The sequence below is a fragment of the Saccopteryx bilineata genome, chromosome 8, assembly GCF_036850765.1.
Source record: "Saccopteryx bilineata isolate mSacBil1 chromosome 8, mSacBil1_pri_phased_curated, whole genome shotgun sequence".
In the NCBI taxonomy this organism is placed as follows: Eukaryota; Metazoa; Chordata; class Mammalia; order Chiroptera; family Emballonuridae; genus Saccopteryx; species Saccopteryx bilineata.
The window spans coordinates 83,059,234-83,082,860 of record NC_089497.1 but is presented as its reverse complement, the minus strand read 5'-3'; the positions used below and the strand labels follow the sequence as shown (position 1 = coordinate 83,082,860).

Genomic DNA, 23,627 nt, shown 5'->3' with positions numbered 1-23,627 from the left:
TGTGAGAATAAAATGGAATAATAAAATAAACATCCCAGAATGTAAAATACAGTGTCTGTGTAGGAAGAGCTCCATAAATGTGAATTATTCTAACTTCACAGATCAGTGACCGAAGCACCAAGATATTTAAAAAAAAAGAAAGAAAGAAAGAAAGAAAGAAAAAGAAAAGATTAGTACCTCAAAGGGGTCCCTATGTGATGAAATCAGAACTGAAAGTTCCATTAGGAAAGAGATTAGCTGTGTTCTGTCTGCTTTGGCTGGCTCAATGGGATTGTTTGAAGCTGTGAATTTTGAAAGGTGTGTATAGATCTAATTCTAATTTAAAAGGTGGAAGCTTCTTAATTACTAAAATCCTATGAGTAAGGTTGAAATGATGATATTGTTTAGGTTATATGCAACAAACATACAAGAACTTTTTATAATGAGTGTTTTTCCTGTAACTGACAAGAAAAATCTGATTAATGCATTCCCACACCTTCAAGTTTTCCTATTAGGTCTTTATTAATAATTATTTTTCTTTCTATAAAAATGCAGCTAGAATGTTTATTAGTTAGTTTCTTCCTACTTTTAACTGACAGCTAAGCAATTCATTAAAAGTAGTATGTATTGACTTATATGCAAATACAACCACATAAGGCCAATGTCTTACACATTTTCTTATAGAGAACCCCCTCTATTTGTATAGTGAGTATATTTATATACTTGTCCTCTAAAAATTACAAGGAATAGCATCTAGGCATGAAAATGTAATTTAATGTGTTTGTGTTTTTATCTTTAGCTTATATTTTCTGCCCTACTAATGTGACTGCTAATGTGAATACAAACACAAGAGCAAGTGACTGATTTCAATAAAATTTAACAAAGATTGATGAGTTGGTCATAGAGATAAAGACTAATCTTACGCCTGACCAGGCAGTGGCATAGTGGATAGACTGTCAGACTGGGATACAGAGGACTCAGGTTTGAAATTCGAGGCCACCAGCTTGAGGGCGGGCTCATCTGGCTTGAGTACAGGTTCACCAGCTTGAGTGCAAGGACACTGGCTTGAGCGTGGGATCATAGACATGATCCCATGGTGGCCTGAGGTCACTGGCTTGAAAATATGGACATCCCATAAAGCTTAATTTAAATAGATTCTAACATAGATAGTTCTTAGTTCACTCGCTCTGCTGTAACCCCCTGGTCAAGGCACATATGAGAAAGGAATTGATGAACAACTAAGGTACTGCAACAAAAAATTGATGCTTCTTATCTCTCTCCCTTCCTAGACAGATTAAGGTAAAACTACAAACAAAACCCCCCAGGGGTTTTGTCTGTCCTTATCTGCCCCTCTCTCTGATTCTCTCTCTCTGTCTCTGTTAAGAAAGAAAGGAAGAAAGAAAGAAAGCTAATATTACTTACACAACTGGTTTAACTTTATACAGTAAAAATAAAACATAGCAAAATAAGTTTCATTAAGCTATTTAATAAATGCCTCCTTGTTGGTCAAATAAGTTTGTAAATATTATATATATGTTTGCTCACTTACAGTTGCATTGGATGTGGGAGACAGGCTGTAAGTCAGCGAAGTCACTAAGCCTAAGGCTTAGTTTTAAGACTAAGTCTTTCCTGTCCTTTCAATACTAAGATCTTTTCAAAACTAAGCTTTTCCCCACACCCTTGACTGTTGCATGATGTGGGGTGGTGCACTCTTATGAGGAATCCTATTTATGCCTCAGATAAGTGACTTTGTATCAGAGACTTCCTTATTTGTATATTAAATTAAAGGTTTTGATTTCTACACTATAAAATGGGGCAGACTGAGGCTCGCTCTCTAAGTTCCTGCATTGCAGAGGAGAAGCAGCCAAGATGGCAGAGTGCAGAAGGAGAAGCCAGTTTGTGCAGAGAGAAGATGGGGAACAGAGGTGAATAAGGCTGGTGAGGTAGAAACCTTTGATTCTAGGAAACTTGGATGAGTCAGTGGCTTTGGGAGCCCTGAATGGAAAGGAAAGTGTTTTTCCCACTGTGTGTATTTCTTGCCCACCAGGTGCAAGCTAGGATTAAAGGCAATGGCCCATCAGTTCTTGGCTCTGTTGTTTCATTACCAACTGTCCGAATCAAATGCAAACCTGCATGGGCCAGGCAGCTGTGATGGTGGCCGCAGCCACTGGTTTTACACTCCTATGTTCTGAAATACTAATAAAGTTAACTTTTTTTTTTTTTAGGCTAACCTGTTGTCTTCTCAATCATTGAATACCAGTTTATCTTAATCATTATAAAACAGTATCATAAATTTAGCTATCTGGTTAGTAACTATCTTATGAAAACAAAATAAGTTAAATCTTTGTCAAGAGCACAAGAAAACTAATGTATAAACAGATTATTTCTAAAGGGATTATTAGATGCCCTGAAAATTATCATGTTAATGAATAAATATTCACAAATATCCAGGACCTTTGTTAGTTCCTACTTTCCTGGGGGGTTTTTGTTTGTAGTTTTACCTTTATCTGCAAAGAATCTTCTGCATACTCCTAACAGCTGTCCTTATATCACCCGTTTGGTAAGCATTTTGTATGCTTCATGGTGCCTCCCAAGTAACAAGCATTCTAATGGAAAGTTGCTAGTTATCCTTCAATATCTATTCTGTCTTCCTCAGTAATAGGATCTCTGAATGTTAGGAACATCTGGAATAAAAACAATATTTCTCAGCCTCTCTTTGTAGGTTTGTGTGGCCACGTGATTAAATTTGAGCCCATGAATAAAAAATGGAAATGGTGTGTGCAACTTCTACAAAGTGTGTTTAGAGAGACATAATGTGCCTCTGTCCATCCTTTTTTACCCACTTGGCTGGCTAGAATGTGGATGCAATGATAACAACAGGGGCTGTCATTTTGAATCATGAGGTCAAAGCCACATCTTAAAGAATAAAATAGAATCTGGTACCCTGATGGTCTTACCATACCTGCCCTTCTCTACCTACATTTATGTGAAAGAAAAATAAACTTTTTTCTTGCTTAGACAATGTCACTTGAAGCCAAACTGAATCCTAACTTACACGTGCTCAGACATTCACTTACACATCTGTTTTCAGGTATGATTCTTATCGTTATGCCTTGGTCTTTGTTGTTCATCCTATCTTATTCAAAGCCATACTAGGGCCTAAGGAAAAGAGAAAGATGCAGTGAATAATATCCAAGGACACACAGTATTGAAGAAGTTAAATTCAGGAGAAGAAAGAGTTAAAGAGGTTAAAAATCTTTTCTATTCCTAGTAGCTTTGGCTTATTAAGAGGCATTATAGGTAAGATTTCAAAGTTAACTCCCAAGATAATGAAACAAAAGCTAGACCAGATGGCTAAGTTTTGGTCTCAAAATAATTACCTTTGTTAATTACCAGTAATTAATGCTAGCATCCAACACTTTCCTAAACACTTTGGGAAGGGGGTGTATGAGAGGGAGAGAGAGAGGGAGTAAGAGAGAGTGAGAGAGAGAGAGACAGGGGTGGGGAATAGAGAATGAATGTGCATAAGACTCAGAACACAAGCATCTTCCAGTACAATTAACACCTTGGAGTCATTAAAAACTGATTCAAATTTTACAATTTTGAATATTGTGTTTTATAGGAGAAAAAAATAGGTATTTTCTTCCAGTTAATGCAGATATCTTTTCCTTTTACCCAAACTTAATTTAAGGTTTTTATCCTTTCTTATTTATGTCTTTCTTTTTTCATTGCCAAAATGACTATTTTTCTTTGTTTTTTTTCTTCTTTTTATTTATTTTTATTTTTTTGGTGACAGAGACTGTGAGAGAGAAAAACAGACAGACAGGAAGGGAGAGAGATGAGAAGCATCAATTCTTTATTGTGGCTCCTTAATTGTTCATTGATTGTTTTCTCATGTGTGCCTTGATGGGGGGAGGGTGCTATAGCAGAGTGAGTGACCCCTTGCTCAAGCCAGAGACCTTGGGCTCAAGCCAGTGACCCTGGAGTCATGTCTACATATGATCCCATGCTCAAGCCAGTGACCCCTTGCTCAATCTGGTGAGCCTACGCTCAAGCAGGAAGAGCCCACACTCAAGCTGGTGACCTTGGGGTTTGGTTCCTGGGTCTTCTGTGTCCCAGTCCAAAGCTCTATCCACTGTGCCACCACCTGGTCAGGCCTTTTCTTTTCTTTTGATACTGTTCTTAATCTACAAAATTACACCTTTAACCTTGTCCCCCACCATCACCCCATTTTTTTTTCCAGCTGAATATGGTTCTAGCAGGAGAGCCCAGGAGGTTTCCTCAAGTCTTTCTTTAACATTCTTTTCTCAGAGGTTTCTGATCTTTAGCTCAAAGGACAGCAGAGGGTTCTCAGTGGTTTGCTGGCAGCTTAAATTTTGGGGGCATTTTTTATATGGTGAATCACTCCTTCCTTCCTTGTGTAGATAACTGTTTATGGACAGAAATATTCATAGATGCATCACATAGTACTCTACCTCATCATTTCATATCTCTCTGGGCCTCCATTTTTGTGCTTAGTGTTTCCTTTTAAATATCCATTAATAATTCATTGCAGATGTAGCCACTTCAGCCTACAAGTAACAGTGGAAATGCCTATTCTTTAACTCCAGCCCATGCCCCGTGTCCTGTAGTGGAGCAGTTGCTACTCCTTTATGCCGTCCTATTTAACTGCTCACTGGGTTGTCTCCCTCACCAGACTGCTGGAGGGAAGGAGCCACGTCTTACCTCATTTATTACATCTCTAGTGACCACCAGACATATAGATAATGCACTGAATTTTTTCCTTTTAATGAAATTACTAATATTACCCATATTGCTAGGCCAATGGCATGTTTATTTACACACTTCATCCTTTTATTGGCTCAGAGAGTCATGAGCTGAAGCAATTTTTCCTACTACTCTTTTGTGTTTTAGTGGTTCTTAAGTTTATTTTAGTGCACAGGCTATTTCTTTATATGAAGATATTGACCAATTTAACCTGCTTGCAGAGAGAAAAATAAGTATTCATAAAGTTCAATAGACTGGGAAGGAAAGTGAAGTTTGATGATATAGCAATGATGTTACTTTGTTTTTAATAAGTATTATGTAGAAATTATCAGCCCATGCTAAAAAAGTAAAGATGGCTTTACAGTTAATCATGAAGACTACACAAAAGGGGACAATTCATATACTCATTAACTGCCTATTTCTAGAAAATCTATATTCTAGCCACCACCACTATAGAAAATTTTATGGCTTGTATAGGTGTACATATAAATTATGAAACCAACTGCACTTTTACATGTTATCATTCACTTCAAGCTTTGTTATCAAAGTAAAAGCATGAGGTATACTTTTGAGGTGATTTTTACATGTCAAGTGCACACAGATATTTTAATTTGTAGGCATATCTTATTTGCTTCATGTAAGTTGGGAACCACATAATCCTCCTATCATTCAATATTTTCATTTCATGATCACTGTTCATTACAATAAGATCAAAGCTGCTCAATGAAATTACAGCTTTTCACAGCTTCCTCTCCCTATCTATATTTTGTTTACTCCCATACCTCCAGTGCTGTTCTGAACCGTCCTGCTGCCACGGCATATTTCTTTTGTCTATAGCACAAGCTGGCTTCCTTTAAGGCTACCTGAAGCCATTTGTCAATCTGAGGCCGAAAGTTGAAATTAGGTACACGCAAAGGGTCAACCATCTCAGCTGCTTGGCTTGTTGGCCAGGTCCCAGGAGATGCGAGGGACTCCACAAACTCATAGCTGACATCCTCTTCATCCGTGTAGACCAACTTCACCTCCACATCCATGATGCTCTTTAAGGGGATGTGAGGCAGAGGCTGGGGGATCAATGGGCTGTCAAGTTTCGTGATCTTTGCCTCCTTCTTTCCAGCTGGCTTTTCTTCACTTTCTGCCTTCCTTCTCCAGGCCACTTTCTCTAACTCATTGCTTTGTTTTTCTTTGATGCTCTTTGTCATTTTTATTCGTTCAAATGTGACTTCTACCTGTTTGTCTCCACAGCTTTTCTTAGTCTCTTGTGGCATTTCCAGGGTGCTGGGTGGGTTTGCTAAAGTGGGCATCTTCTTGCTCGTGTTTATCTTTGGAACTGGCTGATCAGGATGGACCCTATTTACTGTATTCACCAAACTCCTACTGCTTCCTGACTCCATTGATTTCTCCTCGGAAACTCCTTTAGGGTTTAAAAGAAAAATAATTAAAACAATATTCTGAAATTCCAGTGGTTCAAGGCTATAGTCAGATTTATTTAACACACTGTTTTATTCATTATAGGTATTTATTGCCATAAAGTAAAACATTATGTGCATCATCTGCTGACTGTTTTCCTGAGAAAGTGCATATTTCAATCTCAAAATTCACCAAGCATTTGTGGAAAATGCATTTAGACAATGTCTTAAAAAATAATCGTCTATAGCTGAACAACATTGAAAGAACATTTTTATGGAGTACCTAAACTCACTAAATAGGAAAACCTTATACACAGCCACTGAGGACAAAAAGACAAAGAAATCCATCTTGATATTAATTTCCTGAGAAAGGCAGGTGGTCTAGAACTCATTATGAAATATACTGCTAACCTGCACATTAGACTTGGGAGTCTAAAGAAACTGCAGCTGCTTCCTCTGAAAAGCTCTCAGAACTGTTGTGAGCACAATGATTCCTAGATTTGTTTTTTCTATTAGTAATGAAAATCTCAAGTTTAAACCATTTTAAAGATAACTATTATTTAGACCTGACTTGAAAGCAGAACATGACCTTCAAACTCTCATTAATGTGGAGCAACATCTCCATCTTTATTGATGCCATAGGAACGGCATCAATACTGTATATTATATGAAGAGAAGGCAGTTTTCTAAGTTACTAATGTTCAGAAAATATAGTAACAATCTTTTGATTCAAAGGTTTCTGCATACTATCTCTGCTTCTAGATTAGTTCCCAAATATAAAAGTCCTAAGAACTAATAATTATGTTTGATGGTTGGTTCCTATTTTTGAAGACTCTTTCACCTATCATATTCTGTCCTGGAAACAACTCTGTGGGGTAAACAAAGATAAGGACCACATTTTTTCAAAGAAACTAAGGGATAGAGAGGTTAAGTTGCTTATCCAAATTATGTTGTTGGTCACTAGCAGAACCTGGATTGTGATTTCCTTCCTGGAATTTCCACTCACTGCCTCCTGGTCTGGGAGTACTTTCTTTCTCTGTAGAATAGGAATGCTCACCCTGGCCAAATAGATTGGCTGGTTGAGCATAATCCTGATGCTCAATGGTTGCCAGTTCTATCCCTGCTCAGGGCACATACAGGAGTGGATCAATGTTTCTGTCTCCATCTCTCCTTTCCTCTCTCTCTAAAATCAATAAATAAAATAAAAAAATAGGAATGCTAATAGCAGACTTACATCAGAACATAAACAGAAGAGAAAATGCAAGAAAGCTGAGTATAATAAAATGACAATGAGAAAAGAGTTAATATATTTGCTTCTTTTTGCCTACCACAAGGACAGTGCCTGACACCAAAGTCTTGAATAGTTTTTCAAAACTTATAATTAGGTTAATGCTGTGAATTATTTTCATTTATTTGTTTGAAAGACAGAAGATTGTTTATAGAAAACCTTTAAAACACCCTTAACTTTGAGCCAGTAAATCTTTTTTATCTTTCTTTGTATTTTTCAATTAAAGTTGACATTCAATATTATGTTAGTTTCAGGTGTACAACATAGTGGCTAGACATTTATATATATAATTTACAAGTGATCCCTCCAGTAAGTCTAATACTCTCCTGGCACCAGCCATAGTTATTATATATACTATAGACTATACTCCGTATGTTGTGCTTTACATCCCCATGACAATTCTGTAATCAACAGTATGTTTTCCTTAACCCCTTCACCTTTCCCCAAGTCTCCCTCTTCCCACTTCCACAGCCAGCATTCTGTTCTCTGCATCTATGAGTCTGTTTTCTATTTTGCTTATTCATTTATTTAGTTTTTTTAGATTATACATAGAAGTGGAATCATCTAGTATTTGTCTTTCACTGCAAGGGAAACAAAAGATAAAATAAACAAACAGAACTGCAAACAAAAAGGTGTTTGCACAGCAAGGGAAACTACGAACAAAATGAAAATATAACATAATGAATAGAAGATACTTGCCAATAATGCACCAGATAAGGGGCTAATATCTAAAATTTGTGAAGAACTCATACAACTCAACACCAAACAAACAAACAATCTAATTAAAATAGGGCAGAGAAACCTTAATAGACATTTTTCCAAAGAGGACATATAGATAGTCAATTTGTCAAGGATGTGGAGAAAAGGGAACCATCATGCACTGTTTGTGGGAAAGCAGGATAGTGTGGCCACTAAGGAAAACAGTATGAAGCTAATAAAAAAATTTAAAATGGAAGTGCTTTATCAGGGTATTTATTGAAGAAACCCAAAATGCTAATCAAATAGATATATGCATCCCTGTGTCATTGCTGCATTATTTACAGTAGTCAAGATATGAAAGAAACCTAAGTGTCCATCAGTAGATGATTGGATAAAGAAGATATGATACATATATATGCAATGGAATATTACTCAGGTATAAAAATAAATAAAATTTTACCATTTGTGACAACATAGCTAGACCTAGAAGATTTAATGCTAAGTAAAATAAATCAGACCAACAATTATTTTTTCTTTTATTTTCTTTTCTTTCTTTCCTCCCTCCCTCCCTCCCTCTCTCCCTCATTCCCTTATTCCCTCCCTCCCTCCCTGCCTCTTTCCTTCCCTTCCCTTCTCTCTCTCTCTCTTTCTCTCTCTCTCTCTCTTTCCCTTTCTTTCTTTATTCTTTCTTTCTTTCTTTGGATGCACAACTTCAATTCCATGCAGGAAAGATGAAAAACTGAAACTTGGAAGGAAAAAAGAGGAAGAGGAGAAGGGCCCCAAGAAAAAACAGTTCAGTTTCTAATGGTGGGTTGTTTATTGTTGGTATATAAAAATGCAACCAATTTCTGAATATTTATTTTGTATGCTGCTACTTTACTTAACTCATTGATCAGTTCTAGTTGGGGGTTTTTTGGTAGAATCTTTAGGGGTCTTTTATACAGTATCATGTAATTTGCAAATAATAACAATTTTACTTCTTCCTTTCCAATTTGGATGCTTATTGTTTCTTATTCTTGTCAGACTGCTGTGCTAGGATATTCAGTATATGTTAAATGAGAGTGACGAAAGTGGACCTCTCTGTCTTGTTCCCAAATTAGGGGCAATGTTTTAGCTTTTCCCTGTTGAGTACAATGTTAGCTGTGGGTTTGTCATATATGGTCTTTACTATGTTGACATATTTTCTCTCTACTCCCACTTACTGAGAGTTTATGACATAAGTGGGTTCTGGACATTGTCAGATTTTTTTCTTTGCATCTATTAAGATATTCATAATTTTTATCATTCATTTTGTTTATGTGATATATCATCCCAGTACCTTGCATCCCAGTAATAAATCCCAATTGATTATGGTGTATAGTCTTTTAAATATGATGCTAAATTCAGTGTGCTAATATTTTTTTGAGAATTTTGTTATCTATATTCATCAGGGATATTGGCATATAATTCTCTTTCTTTTTAATGTCTTTATCTAGATTTGGAATTAGGATAATGCTGGCCTCATAAAATGAGATTGGGAGTCTTCCTTCTTCCTGAATTATTTTGGAATAAAGAGAGAGATGTTAGTTCTTCTTTGAATGTTCAGTAATATTCACCTGTGAAGCCATCTGGTCCAGAACTTTAGTTTGTTGAGTTTTTGATTACTGCTTTGCTTTTATTAGTTGTAATAATCTGTTCAGATTTTCTGTGTTTTTTTTTTTTTCTTGATTCAGTTTTGGAAGATTGTATTTTTCTAGGAATTTATCTATTTCTTTTCATATTGTTCAATTTGTTGGCATATTTGTAATAATTTCTCATAATCCTTTGTATCTCTGTGGTGTCAGTTACTTCTCTCTTTCATTTCTGATTTTATTTGGTTAAGTCCTCATTCATTTTTTTCTTGATGAGTCAGTCTGGTTAAAGGTTTATCAAACTTGCTTATCTTTTTTAAAAACCAGTTCTTCGTTTTATTGATCTTTTTTATTTTTTAGCCTCTTTTATTTCCACTCTCATCTTATTATTTGTTAACTTCTACTAACTTTGTTAACTTCTATTAAATTTGTTGTGTTTTTTCCTAGTTCCTTTAGTTGTAAGGTCAGATTATTTGAAAATTTTGTTTCTTTAGGTAGGCCAGTAATGCTATAAATTTCCTTATAGGATTGCTTTCACTGTGTCCCAAAGTCTTGGGGTTGTTGTGTTTTTATTTTTATTTATCACAAGGTACCTATGATTTCTTCCTTGAGCTCATTGTTAACCTATTTATTGTTTAGTAACATGCTATTTAGCTCCTATGTCTTTGTGTGTTTTTCAGTTTTTCCATTGTAATTTTTAGTTTCATAAGACTGTGGTCGAAGAATATGTTTGATATGATTTCAATTTTTTTAAATTTATTGAAACTTGTGCTGTGTCCTACATGTGGTCTATCCTAGAAAATGTTCTATGTGCACTTGAGGAAAAAAAATGTATATTCTTCTGTTTTGGGTGAAATGCTATGAAAATATTAATTAAATACATCTTGTGTAGTGTTACCATTTAAAGTCATTCTTTCCTTGTTGATTTTCTGTCTAAAAGGTCCATTGATGTCAATTGAGTGTTAAAATCTCCTACTATCAATGTATTACTGTCAATTTTTCCCTTTTCTATTGCCAAGATTTGCTTTAAATGTCTAGGTGTTCCTATGTTGAGTGCATAAATATTTACAGGAGGTATATCCCCTTGTTGAATTGATTTCTTTATCACTATGTCCTTCTTTGTCTCTTATATAGCCTTTGTTTTCTTTTTTAAAATATTTTTCCATTGATTTGATACAAAGAGAGAGAGAGGGAGGGAGAGGAAAGTGGGGGGAGAGAGAGAAACATCAACTCATTCCACTTAGTTGTTCCATTTAGTTGTGAACTCATTGATTGCTTCTTGTACATATACTGACTGGGGATTGAACCTGCAACCTCGGTGCTCTGGGATGACACTTTTTTCACTGAGACACCTGGCCAGGGCCTAGCCTTTGTTTTAAAGTCTATTTTGCATGGGAAGTATTGCTACCCTAGTTTTTTTTTTTTCCTTTTCATTTCCATGAAATATCTTAATATCTTTTCCCATTCCTTTACTTTCAGTCTTTCATTCTAAGTGGGTCTCTTGTAGACAGAATATGCATGGGATTTTATTTTGTTAAACATTCAGCTACTATGTCTTTGAATTGAAGCATTTTATTCATTTACACTTAAAGTGATTAAAAGATATGTATTTATTGCCATTTTGTTCTTTCTAATTATGTTCCTTTTTCCCCCTTCTTGAAAAATTTATATTTATATTCTTGAAAAAACTTTAACATTTTTTTTTTTTTTTGTAAAACTGGTTTGGTGGTAATAAACTCTTTTAGATTTTTCTTGTGTGCAAAACTCTTTATTTCTCCTTCCATTATAAATGACAGCCTTGCTGGGTACAGTAGTCTTGGCTGTAGGTCATTTCTTTTTATCACTTTGAATATTTATTTCATGCCAGTATCTTCTGACCTGCAATGCTTCTGTTAAGAAATGACAGTCTTAAAGGCACTCTCTTGTAGGGAACTAACAGCTTTTCTCTTGCTGCTTTTAAGATTTTCACTTTGTTTTTTACCTGTGCCATTTTAATTATTATGTGTCTTGAAGTGGCCTTTTTTGGGTTCATGTTGTTTGTAACTCTCTGCACTTCCTTGAACTTGTGTGCCTTTTCCCCTCATCTGGTTAGGAAACGTTTCAGTCATTATTTCTTCAAATAGGTTCTCAATCCCTTGCTCTTGCTCTTCTTCTGATATTCCTAAGGCAGATGCTGTTATGCTTTATGTTGTCCCAGAGGTTCCTTAAAACTATCTTCATTACTTAAATTCTTTTTTGTTGTTGTTTTTGCACTCTGATTGTGTGTTTCTGCTACCTTGTCTTTAAAATTGCTGATTTGATTATCTGTTTCATCTAACTTGCTATTAATTCCTTAGTATATTCTGCATTTTGGATATTGTACTTTTTATTTTTGACTGGTTCTTTTTTATGGTTTATCTGTCTGTTTTCATGCTTACTATCTCCTTAAGTTCTTGCTGAGTTTATCCATTCCTCCACTAAGTTCTTTGAATATCCTTATAACCATTGTTTTGAACTCTATCTGGTAAATTTGTTGCCTCTATTTTATTTAGTTCTTTTTCTTTTTTCTTTTTGATCTCTCCTGTTCTTTCATTTGGGATATTTTTCTTTGTCTCCCTATTTCAGCTGTATTTGTTTCTGTGTATTATTAGGTATATCTGCTATTTCTCCCAGATTTGGTAGGATGGCCTTATGTAGTAGGTGTCTTATGAGACTCAGCAGCACTGTCTCCCCAATCACCTGAGCTAGCTGCTCCAGAAATGTCCCTTGTATGAGGTATGTGAACCTTCCCGTTGTAGCTGAGTTGCAGTTGGCCTGTTTGTGGGTATAGTTGACCCTCAGGCTAGCTATGAGAATTGACCTTGACTATAGTTTGTGAGCTGCTGTGCAAGGACTGACTCCATAAATGAAATTTACTTCAGCAGGGTCTGGTGCCCGCTGAGATCTTCCTTTGGTATGCCACTAGTGAAGTAATTGCATCATGCTCTGGTGTGGTCCAAAGCCTGCCACAAGTGAGTTGTTTCTGGGGCTTTTTGGGAGGGATTCCAGCGCATGTCAGGTGTTGCCTGTGACTGCCCCTGGGCTACTTATTTGATAGCTCAAAGCAATCCACAGTTTATGATTGCTTTTACTGGCCTGGATATGCATGGGAAGGGCTAAACTGAGTACTAAGGCCAGATTCCATCAATACTGAGCCCTGGGGTAAGTCAACAAAAGGCCTAAATCACCTTAAGATCTACCTCTGCCTGCTGGCTACTTGTTAGGCTCAATCACTAAAAGAGACTCTGGCAGTACACACATTCATGAGGTAGGTTCTCAGTAAGTCATCAGGTAGTGGTGAGCGGTGTTTACCAGACTGATACAGATTCAAACTCAGCCTGAGGCCACTCAACAAAAGTCTCAGAGAACACCAAGACCAAATGCCACTTGCTGGCTGCCCATGGACTTTTGTGGTGGGGCAGGGTCTCAGGGAATTATAAAGGTGACAGCAGGAGAATTTGTCAGGCCAAAACAGACTAATATTTAGCCATCTGAAGAGAGGGCTCTGCACAAAAATAGTGGCACCTATTGTGCATATAAGGAAAAAATGTTTCTGTTGTATAGCCACACAATTCAGTCTCTCCCAGAATTTACCTGGACTTTCTCAAGAGCCAAGAAACTCTGCACTAGAAGCCCAAGGTGCAGAAGCAATTTGATTCTTATGTAGGGTTCAAGCATAGCAGGGTGGGGCCACCAGGAGTCAGGATTGTGAAGCTAGTAGATGTCTCAGGGGATGTAATATGAGTCAGGTGGGGTGAGAGGAATGGCCCTAAGCCAAGAGCCACACAACTCAGTCTCTTCCCAGTCCCATCTCTGATACCTCCTGTGTGTCCACATCTCCTCAAGATCCCTCCAAGAAAGTCTACACCACGAGCCCAGGCTGGCCTCAACCAGTTTTGACTCCTTTGAAGGGTGTGAGCTCATCAGGGTGGGTCTACAGGAAAGTGGGGGGTGGAACTAGTGCATCCCCCCATGGCAATGCTATATGGAAGGGAGTGCTTGGTCCAGAAAAGATGGCATCTAAGGGCAGTGTAGTAGAGAGATTCATCACAGGGACTTTGGTAGCTGTCCTTTCAGCTCCCTTCCTGTAACCACATTACTTGGTCTTCCCTTGAACAACTCCAATCTGTTCAGAGCTGCCTTCCCTCTGCTAGTGCCAAGGGTGAGTGTCTGTGAACAAAATTTTGTATATTAGCCATTTAAGAGGTTGTTTGATTTCTAGCAGATTTTTGCTTTTCCCTAGCAGACATAATCTGCACTGATTTTCACAGTCAGATGTTATGTGGGCTACTTTTCCTAGCTCTGGTGTTCTGGCCTGGGGAGCCAGGCATGGAGTTGAGACCCCTTGCTTCTCAGGAGCTTTGAAGCTATGTTATCCATAAGGCCAGTGGCTGCCACCATGGCCATGCAGGTTCTCATTGGATTCAGACAGATGGTAAAGGACCTGTGGAGCTAGAAAATGGTGGACCATTCCATTTATGAAAGTGTCATAACAGCAGACGAGGAAACAGGCAGGGAAGAACGCTTCCCTCTCACTCAGGGCTCCCAAATCCCTGACTCATTCTCCAGACTCAAGGCTTCCACCAGCCTCAGCGCTCTCTCTCTCTCTCTCTCTCTCCATACTCTGCACTCTCTGCAAAGCCAGCTGGGGAAATAAACCCTTCTCCAGCAAACAATAGCAAACAATTGCCCTTCCCAAGCAGGGAGGCAATCTGCAATTTGCAATCTGCCACCCTGAGGGCAAGCACCACAGCCTTTTATGAACTATACACACATGGCATTGCCCCAATACAAGTGAGTAAACTTAAAAAACATTTGTTTATCCAACATTCCACCTTTTTGCTTGCTTCACAATCTATACTACAGGTATTCCTGTGAGAGGAAGGAGGTACATTACATAAACAAAGACTACAGCAACAGCACAAGGTATACAATTACAATAATTACAAAGGTGCTCTTCACAATGTCTCCCCAAGCACTCTTCCCAAGGTGCAAACTGGAGGCCCATCTCTAGCCTCTTACCCCACTGTAGGTGGGAGGGCCTTAGGGCTGTGTCCATGGAAACCTTAAAGTGTCCTTGGTGTGGCTCTCCTACGGGACATGAGGAGCTTCCCAGTGCGAGAGGGCCTCCACCAGAGCTGGGCCTCCCCATCGGGGTCTCTCATACTGTCTAAAAGCAGCACGTCCATCCAACGAGGAAGCTTCTGCCCCCCTCTGGTTGTAGTCCAAGAGTCCACTGCACCACTCCATGATCAGTCCACAACAGACAGACAGCCCAGCTGTCTGTGCAAATCACCAAGGTAAAGGTCCATTACAGTTAACTAGGTTCACATAGGGCCTCAGGCCTCCCTCTCATTACCTGCAATCATGGCAGCTCTGAAAATGCTGCCCCAAGGAGGAGTGTGTGGCAACAGTGGCCAAACTCTCTATCTCTGCTCCAGAGAGAACGATGACATTTACCTCTATGTCCCACAATCACAGCAAGTCTACCAGGGACTTAGTAGGTACTCTTTGCTGCTGGGTTTTTACCTTTTGGATGACCACTAGCCAGGCTTTGAGACTGTGGATGGCAGCTTTGGCCCAAGCCTCCTCATCCTAAGAGGAACTGGTAATACCTGCTCCCTCCAACTCAGAGCCACTCCGCCAGCACAGCTCCATCTTCAGCTCTTGCAGCTGCTAGTTCTCGGCCTGAAGCTGAACCCACAGTTGTTCCTACAACAACTGCTGTCACCAACTTTCAACTTCCAGTGCAAACTGCAACTCATGAACCTGTAGATCGCTCCAGTTCCAGGCGCCATTGGTGCTCAGCAGCTCTTAAACGTGGTCAACCTCCTTTTCCAGCGTTCACTCCAATTCAAGTTGTTGCTGATTCTCAGCCTTAAACCGAACCTGCAGTTCTCAGATCTGCAGCTCTTTTTCCTGTGACCATTCCAGCTCAAGCCATTGCTGCCACTTAGTTTGCAGCTCATTCAGGAGCTCTCAACCTTGGCTCTCGGTTTTCTCTCAGAGGGCTATAAAAAACAGCCAGCCAACAGTCCCCAACAGGAAAGCCATGGGGAACCATATGCTGGAGAGCAACAACTGGTCCTCTACCCACCCCTCAAGTGTAGCTGCGCCTCCATACTAATCTTATGTGAATCCTTCCCACTGTGCTAGATGTAAGGCCAGTGGTCATCGCTGTGGCAATGCAGATTCAGGTTTTCACTGGATTTGGGCAGAGGGTAAAAAAACTGGAGCCAGAAAATGGTGGGCCAATCCGTTTATTAAAGTCTTGTAATGGCAGACAAGCAAACAGGCAGGAAAGACTGCTTTCCTCTCACTCAGGACTCCCAAAGCTCTGACCTATTCCCTGACTCTCCAGGACTCACAGGCCCTACCAGCCTCAGCACCCTCTTTCTGTCTCTCTGCAGTCTCTGCAAAACCAGGTGGGGAAAAACTTTTGCCAGCAAACAATAGCAAACAATTGCCTCTCCCAAGCAGGAAGGCAATCTGTAGTTCGCAATCCGCCGCCCAGAGGGCAAGCACCCACAGCCTTCCATAGACTATACACACAAGGCACTGCCCCAATACAAGGGAGCAAACTTAAAAAATATTTTTTTACCCAACATTACCTCTCCAGTTGCTCAACCTCTGCACATGGCTGCAGGGTCAGTCCTTTCCATTTCTCTGCCCTTTCTACCAGTCTCAATGTGGCTTCTTCTGTAGATCCTTAGTTATAAGACTTCTGTTCTGCTACTCTTCAGTTGGTTCTTCAGTTATTATTCTATAATTTAGTTGTAATTCCAGTTTGGTCCTGGGAGGAGGTGAGTGTAAATTCTAACTACTTTGCTGCCACGTTGGATCCCCTCCCCAGTAATTCCTCAGACAGGAAAGGAGGAAACAAACTGCACATATATAGCTCTAACCTTTGACACATTTCCTCCTCTCTACCATTGCACATTTGTGTTATCAGAAAAGTTTGAAGTCAAACCTGGATGTGTCAAAAATCTACTGTGATGGTCTTAGAGTTTTTTATTAGAGAGATCAAATTCCAATAATTCCAGTAGCAGCTATCTTAGATATTAATTTGCAAAAGTTTAATACTAGAATAATATTTCCCCGTGATTTATAATTATCTATTAGAGTTGTGTATCTTGGGGGGGGCACCTAAAAGAATAAAATTGTTGGTAGTCTGTCCTATACTGAATAATGAAGGAGATCACCATGGCTGGAAATCATAGGCCCCATGCACACAGCTTTATGTTAAGCAAGGTCCTGTTTTCTTTCTTCTCTTAGAATCATTGCTGGCATTCTAATACATCCTTTGGATCTTAATGTGGCTGGTTGGAGTGGTGAGGAAAAAAGCTGTGCTGGCCATCACTTTATCTTATATTTGTTCTTGTGTCATATATCATTTGAGTTCAGTAAGTTAGCTGCAGTCCTTGAACTGAGATGTCAGGTGGATGGATACTGGAATATGCAGCTATACCAACAAGTTTCTTTCAGTAGCAGAGATTAGAAAGGAAGGTAGCACAATTCCAACACCCCACACATGCACCGTACGTATTTTTAAGTGTCACATGCAATTTTGAGTAAAATTTATACACCACAGTATGGGTAAGTGCCAAATAAAGTTTGATTCTGATGAATACTACAGAAAATTTATATACACACACTTACACATATCCCCCGTTGGTTGAATGCTATCTGTGAAGCAAAAGAAACATCAAGCTCTTGAAAATTGTTTAAAGCTCAAACTACTTGATTTTAAGGATCTCTGAATCATATTCATTCTTTAAATAGACTGCAAAAGTATAAACAGGAAATGTTGGTGGGTGAGCTATTTTAAAATTTTCATTGTATGTGCCAGGTATCTTTTGTGAACTCTCTCTCTACCTCAAGCACCAGTGGCTACAATGTGTCAGATTACCTGAGTTGGTTATAGTTAGTAACATTTTTAGCATTCTCTAGCTATAATAGCATTACTTATCTCCTCTGCATTTATTTTACATCTTGTAAACACATATAAATGTATAAACTTATCTTTTTCCAGAAGGTAATTGTTTCCACTGTTTATGTGGGTCTGTCTCTCTCCATCTCTTTCTCTCTGCCTCCTTCCTTCCTCTCTTCTGCCTGTTTTTCCTTTAAACTCCCCACACCAACCAGTCATCCTCCCAGCTGTCCCTCACCTCTCCCTACACCTTTCTATTTTATTTTGCAAGAAGGAAGGTTTTATTGTTTTTATAAAATAGGCTTCTGAGTATTTCTGCACCAGTCCTAAAACCTCTCTATAGAAATCACAATTTAGTTTTTCAGTGCAGATTTGTATAAGAAACAATTATAGATGAAAGTGTCCATGATAGAGCATTCAGAGGGAATATATTGGTAAGAAAATATTTCATTTCAAACATCTGGAAGGTCAATTATTTCAAATTCGTCCAAGAAACAATAATCCCTGCCCCCTCGATAACCCAGATACATATCCTAGTGTCTAAAAGTGGCCCAAATATGAAGGCTGAAAAAACATGGCTAATCTCAACCAATATTTTTAAATGTTGGTTACAAGTCAAGTGACTTCAGCTTCACATTTAGAGCCTGTTTTACATAAAAATCATTGCACATCCAGAGAGGAGTTATGGAACTGTCGACTTATAGCTTTTTAAAAAAATTTATAAAACTCCATTTAAATAATCTGGAATTCAAGGCCTTTCACCACCTAGGCCAGTGTGTGTCTCCACACTTATTTAGCACTCCTGTAAACTACTCTGAAGTCAATTTGAAATTCTTGTTACTTCCAAAAGATACTCGCTTTCAGTCTGTCCATTAAGAATTCTCCATCTCCCTGTTCCCATCTCATTCTACCTGTCCAAACCTCACCAGAAGTTATTTGCCTCTCCTTCCTCAGAATACCAGTGGCATTTACAGCACTTATTTTGTACATTGCTGTTATGCGTGAATGACTTACTCTCCCAATAAACTCCCTAAAAACAGAAATATGCTTGACGTATCTTGACATTAGTTCAGTGGTTTGCATAGAATAGGCATTCAATAGATGTTGATCAATATGGATGCTGTGAATCAAAGGCTAATTGACACATTTTAAGAGAAAAAAAATTGGATTTTTTTGAAAGTATGGCCTGTAAATTTTTAAAGGTTGTTCCCGAGGTGTTTTGCTGGATTTTTGTTTGTTTTAAATTTGGACCTGGATAAAGTACATTTTCTTTTTTGATAGTTGAAATGAATCATGTACTAACTAGATTTAAACTAGCAACCTCTTCACTTTTTTAGTAGTCAAGTTGATTAACATGACATTACTCAGTGTTCCCGAGGCACCGAGTTACACTTTAATCATTATTTCAATAAAAATAATTTTAAAGAAAACTGTTAGACAGTATTCACTGATAACATTCTGTAAAATGCCCATTGTTTAAGTTAGAAAACAGCACTGTAAAATTGATTTCCTCAAGGAGAAAAAAAACGATCTCCAGCAAACATTGATAGGAAACATTAGAACAATCTCCAAGGTTTTATAATAAATACAGATAAAGAAACAAAGAGAGGTTAATGCTCAATCATTTCCAGGGGGTAACCACTTAAAACTTATTCACTGAATTTTCAACACAATTATTTTTTCCTTTAAGCATTTCATCAAGCATTCTGTTCTATGTGGGAGTTTCTATTGCTTCATAGATATGATCAGTGGTCTCTATGGCTATTAGTACCACAAATTACTTATTAGAATTTGAAATGAAATAGGTAGCTCAAACATGGGAAATTCAGAAAAAGAGAATCCTAATGTGTTCTTTGAAACATTCAACATCACAGTTGCTATGGTTTTCTTTCTTAAAAAAAAAAAAAAAGAATCTAATTTTAACTTGCTGTTAAATGTAACCAGAGAGACAGGAAAAACATCTTGCTTGCTTGTTAGTCGAATAGTACACCTTGATATGTTTAAAAAACACACTGCCAAATATTTGTTCAATCCAATATTTATTGAACACATACTATGAGCAATGTATCATGCTACATATTGTGAAGGAAACTAAAGATGACCAAGAAGGTCTTGATACTCCAGAGCTCATGGTTGGGAATGGGGTGAAGGATGAGGAGGGGAGATGTATAGATAAACAATTTGATACAGAGAAGACATTCTCTTTCAGACTGTGAACTGCTGAGGTGGAAATGTACCACAATCATTTTTCTATGCTGATGTCTATTTCTTTCAGAGCCTGAATTGTAATAGGCCCTCAGTGAACACTGGTTATTGAATAAGTGCACGGCTGAGGTGAGTACTGTGGTAGCAATATCAGACGCACTTTTGTGGGAACACGGGACTGATGCAGTTTCAAGAGATTTGTTTTTAAGAAGAGGCCAACTGAGAAGTGTCCAAAATATAGGTAGTTTTCTTTTCTTTCTTCTAAGTACCCATAAGGCACTATTATCAGACAGAAGAGTGAATTTGGCTCACAGTGCATTAAGAAACACAAAATTAAACATACCGTGTAGTAGTATAAGAAAAAGAATAACCACCACAGGTACTCCCAGTTTACAAATTTATCTCACTAGGTCATCCCATTTGTTTCTCAGGACACTTCTGCATAAATATCACTGCCCTCATTTACTAGCAAGGAAACCAAGAGATTAAGCAACCTGAAGGTGATCACACCAAGACAGTTTATCACACCTAAAACTAGAATGCAGGACATTTTGAATTACAGGATAATACATTCCTGTGCACTGTATCCCCATAGGTTGGGATTTGTTCTTCCCTTACTTAAAAATTATTTCTTATTAATTTAATAACTAGGTATTTAACTGTTACACTATTTTGGGGGGGAAGTTCCTTTTAAAATGGTGGCAAATGCATTGGCAATTTATGTTTAACAATTAGAGACTAAATTTATTGAGAAAGGCAATAGAATTTAGTTGTTTTTTTAAATAAGCTCTTTAGTTGCAAATATAAGTATGGTCATGTTATATTCCAACAGTCATTAAATATAGGAAAAGAAAAATAATGTTGACATTAAAATTCTACAGGAGTGAATTCCAGGAATTGCAAACTTGAGCTTGCCAAACCATTTGCTGATCACTGAGTTACCAAAATGGGAATAATGGCATCAAAGCAATTATACTTCCTAGTACCTGGTATACTGTGAACATTTGCCACATTGCATCAGAGACAGCATTAGAAAGATGGCTTCACCACAGTATTATATAGGGGAAAGAGAATTCCATTTGGAGTTGCAAGAAAGGTTTGAATTCTAGGTTTACTGTTTATTAATTGTATGTTCTAAAAAAATTATCCAGCCTCTCCAAACTTTATTTCCTTTCTCTGGAAATGAAAATAATTGAAACACTAGAATCATCTAAAAACAAAATAAGATAATTTATGTAATGGCACAAAAATTAGGAGAAGAGGTGAGCTAATTACACAAGAAGTCTCCTTGAAGACCCCTCTACTCTTTCAAAGACTAAATTCTTTTATTTGGATCCCATCTCTCTATCCTTTAATGACCGTGCTTTTGCAATAGTCAACTTTCCATATCACCTCTTCTCTGTTGCTTACTCTTGTCATTGCAACACTTTTCTTTCAAGAAAAACAAACAAGCAAATTCCCTTGCCTCCATTTCTCCTTTCTGCCACTCTCTCACTTTACTATTGCCTACACTGCAAAATGACATAATATATTTTTTTAAATTAAGTGATATCAGGAAAGGCAGAGAGACAGAATCTTTCTGCATGTGCCCCTACAAGGATCCACCTAGCAACCTGAGATTTTGCTCCATTGCTTGGAAACTGAGCTAATTTTAGTGCCTGAACCCAGAGCCATCCTCAGCACCCTGGGCCAACTCACTTGAGCCAATTGAGCCATGGCTGTGGGAACTGGGAGAGAGAAAAAAAGAAAAAAGGAAAAAGGGGGGAAAAGGTGGAGAAGTAGATGGTCATTTCTCTTGTGTGACCTGACTAGGAATTGAACCCAGGACTTCCACACTTAGAGCCGACACTCTACCTCTGAGCCAACCTGCTATGGCTCATAGTAATTAAAAAAATATATTCCGTCTGAACTTTTCATCACATATTCTCTTCCCAATCCACTCTCTTCTGGCTTCACTCCCTTCCATTCATTCCATTTAGACTGCTCCTGTGCAGGCCGTCAATGACTTCCATGTTGCCATCTTGAGCCTCTCATTGGAGCAATCTTTACAGATGACATTCTCTTCTGTGGAACACTTGTTCGCCTTTTACGGTACCACCATCATCCAATTTTTCTATCATTTCACTGGCCACCCATTTTCAGTCTTCTGGGTTGGCTCTTCCTTTTCTGTTCCACCCAAGATTTGAAGCCACTTCCTTTCTCCAAATACATTCTGTCCTTGGGTAATTTGTCCAGTCTTATAGGTTCAAATACTATCATATGCTCTTAACTACCAGGGTTACAACTCTAGCCCTTAATATACTCCTAAAATTTCCAAATTGTATACCCCACTGTCTATGTGACATCTTCATTTAGAATGCCTTAATATGCATCTTAAATTAACAAGTGAAAAACAGATCTCTTAGTTCTCATTTCCTCAAATTGACCCTCTCCCTGCCTTGTCCATTCGAGTACACGTTCCCACATCTATCTAGGTGGCCAGGACAGAAATTTATAAGCCAGTTCTGATTTTTTTTTCTTTCTTCACTTAAACCCCATCTTCCATTCCATCATCAGATCCTGTAGACTCTTTCTTTCAAAGATCCACCTCTTTGGATATCCATAAAATACCCTTCTCCAGACCCCATGATCTCATTTCTAGATAACTGCAATTGCTTCCTCACACACAGTAGTCCAACCTCCTTTCAAATGAAAATCAGGTCCCACCAAGATCTCACTTAAAACCTTTCAATGTTTGCCCATAAAACCTAGAATACAAATGCTTTATGCCTCTGCTTCCTCGAAAAAAATCATCACATCTCTTTCCTCCTTTATCTATTATGTTCCAGCCACCTGGCTTTCATTCTGTTCTGCTAACTCTACAAGTTCCTTCCCACCTTGGAATCTTTGCATTAGTTGGGTTGGAATGTTCTCCCCACTATTTTTCAGTTATTCAGATCATAGCTAAATGTTTATTTCTAAGGAAACCTCTGATAAATTAAAGTAACCACCCTCAGTATATATTGATTTAAAATCTCTTCATACCCCTTATTACAGAAATATTTACTTATGTATATTTTATTCATATCTATCTTCCTTCACTATTATTTATTTAAGCTCCATGAGAGGATGTATCTTGTATGCCTAGTTCACTGCTTATATTCAGAATGTGGTCAACACAGAGTAGATACACAATAAATATCTGTTGATTGGACAAATAAAATAATTGTATCTTGTCTCACTATACATCTAATAAAAATCAAAATTATATTTTTTATTTCTTGCTGTACCACATTACAAAAGTTTATTAGACAGTTTAGTTGGAAATCAACTAAGTAAAACTCGCATTTTGCAATTGGCTTCATCACAGAAAGCTTCTCTGGGAAATTCCTTATCCTCCCTCCCTCCCTCCCTCCCTTCCATCTTCCCGCTTTCCCTCCCTTCCTTCCTTCACCTTTTCTTTCCTTTTCCTCCTTCTCTCCCTCCCTTCTTTCTTCTATTTTATTATTTGTTCCTTTAGGAATTTGTGTCTTGTAGAGCAAGCAGCCAGTAAAATAAGGGAACACTCATCATAAACAGGAATTGCTGATAAATTTTCTGCTGTTATCATATATACCCACACAAACAGTGCATGGTTCATAAATGGGTACACTATGGGTAATGCATGAATAATTGATATTTGCCACTCACCTCACAAATGGAACTTGAGGCATAAAGATGAAACTATTTCTAAATTATTTTCT

At 38.0% G+C, this 23,627-nt stretch overlaps 1 protein-coding gene across 1 annotated transcript in view; it reads right to left on the bottom strand.

Annotated features, from left to right (window-relative positions):
* SPATA16 (spermatogenesis associated 16) overlaps positions 1-6,140 on the bottom strand; it is a 323,333-nt gene extending 317,193 nt beyond the window's left edge. Inside the window, exon 1 of the mRNA XM_066241718.1 lies at positions 5,529-6,140. Within this exon, the coding sequence (XP_066097815.1) occupies positions 5,529-6,140 (612 nt within the window). The remainder of the gene's footprint in view (positions 1-5,528) is intronic.
* Positions 6,141-23,627: the final 17,487 nt, after the last annotated feature.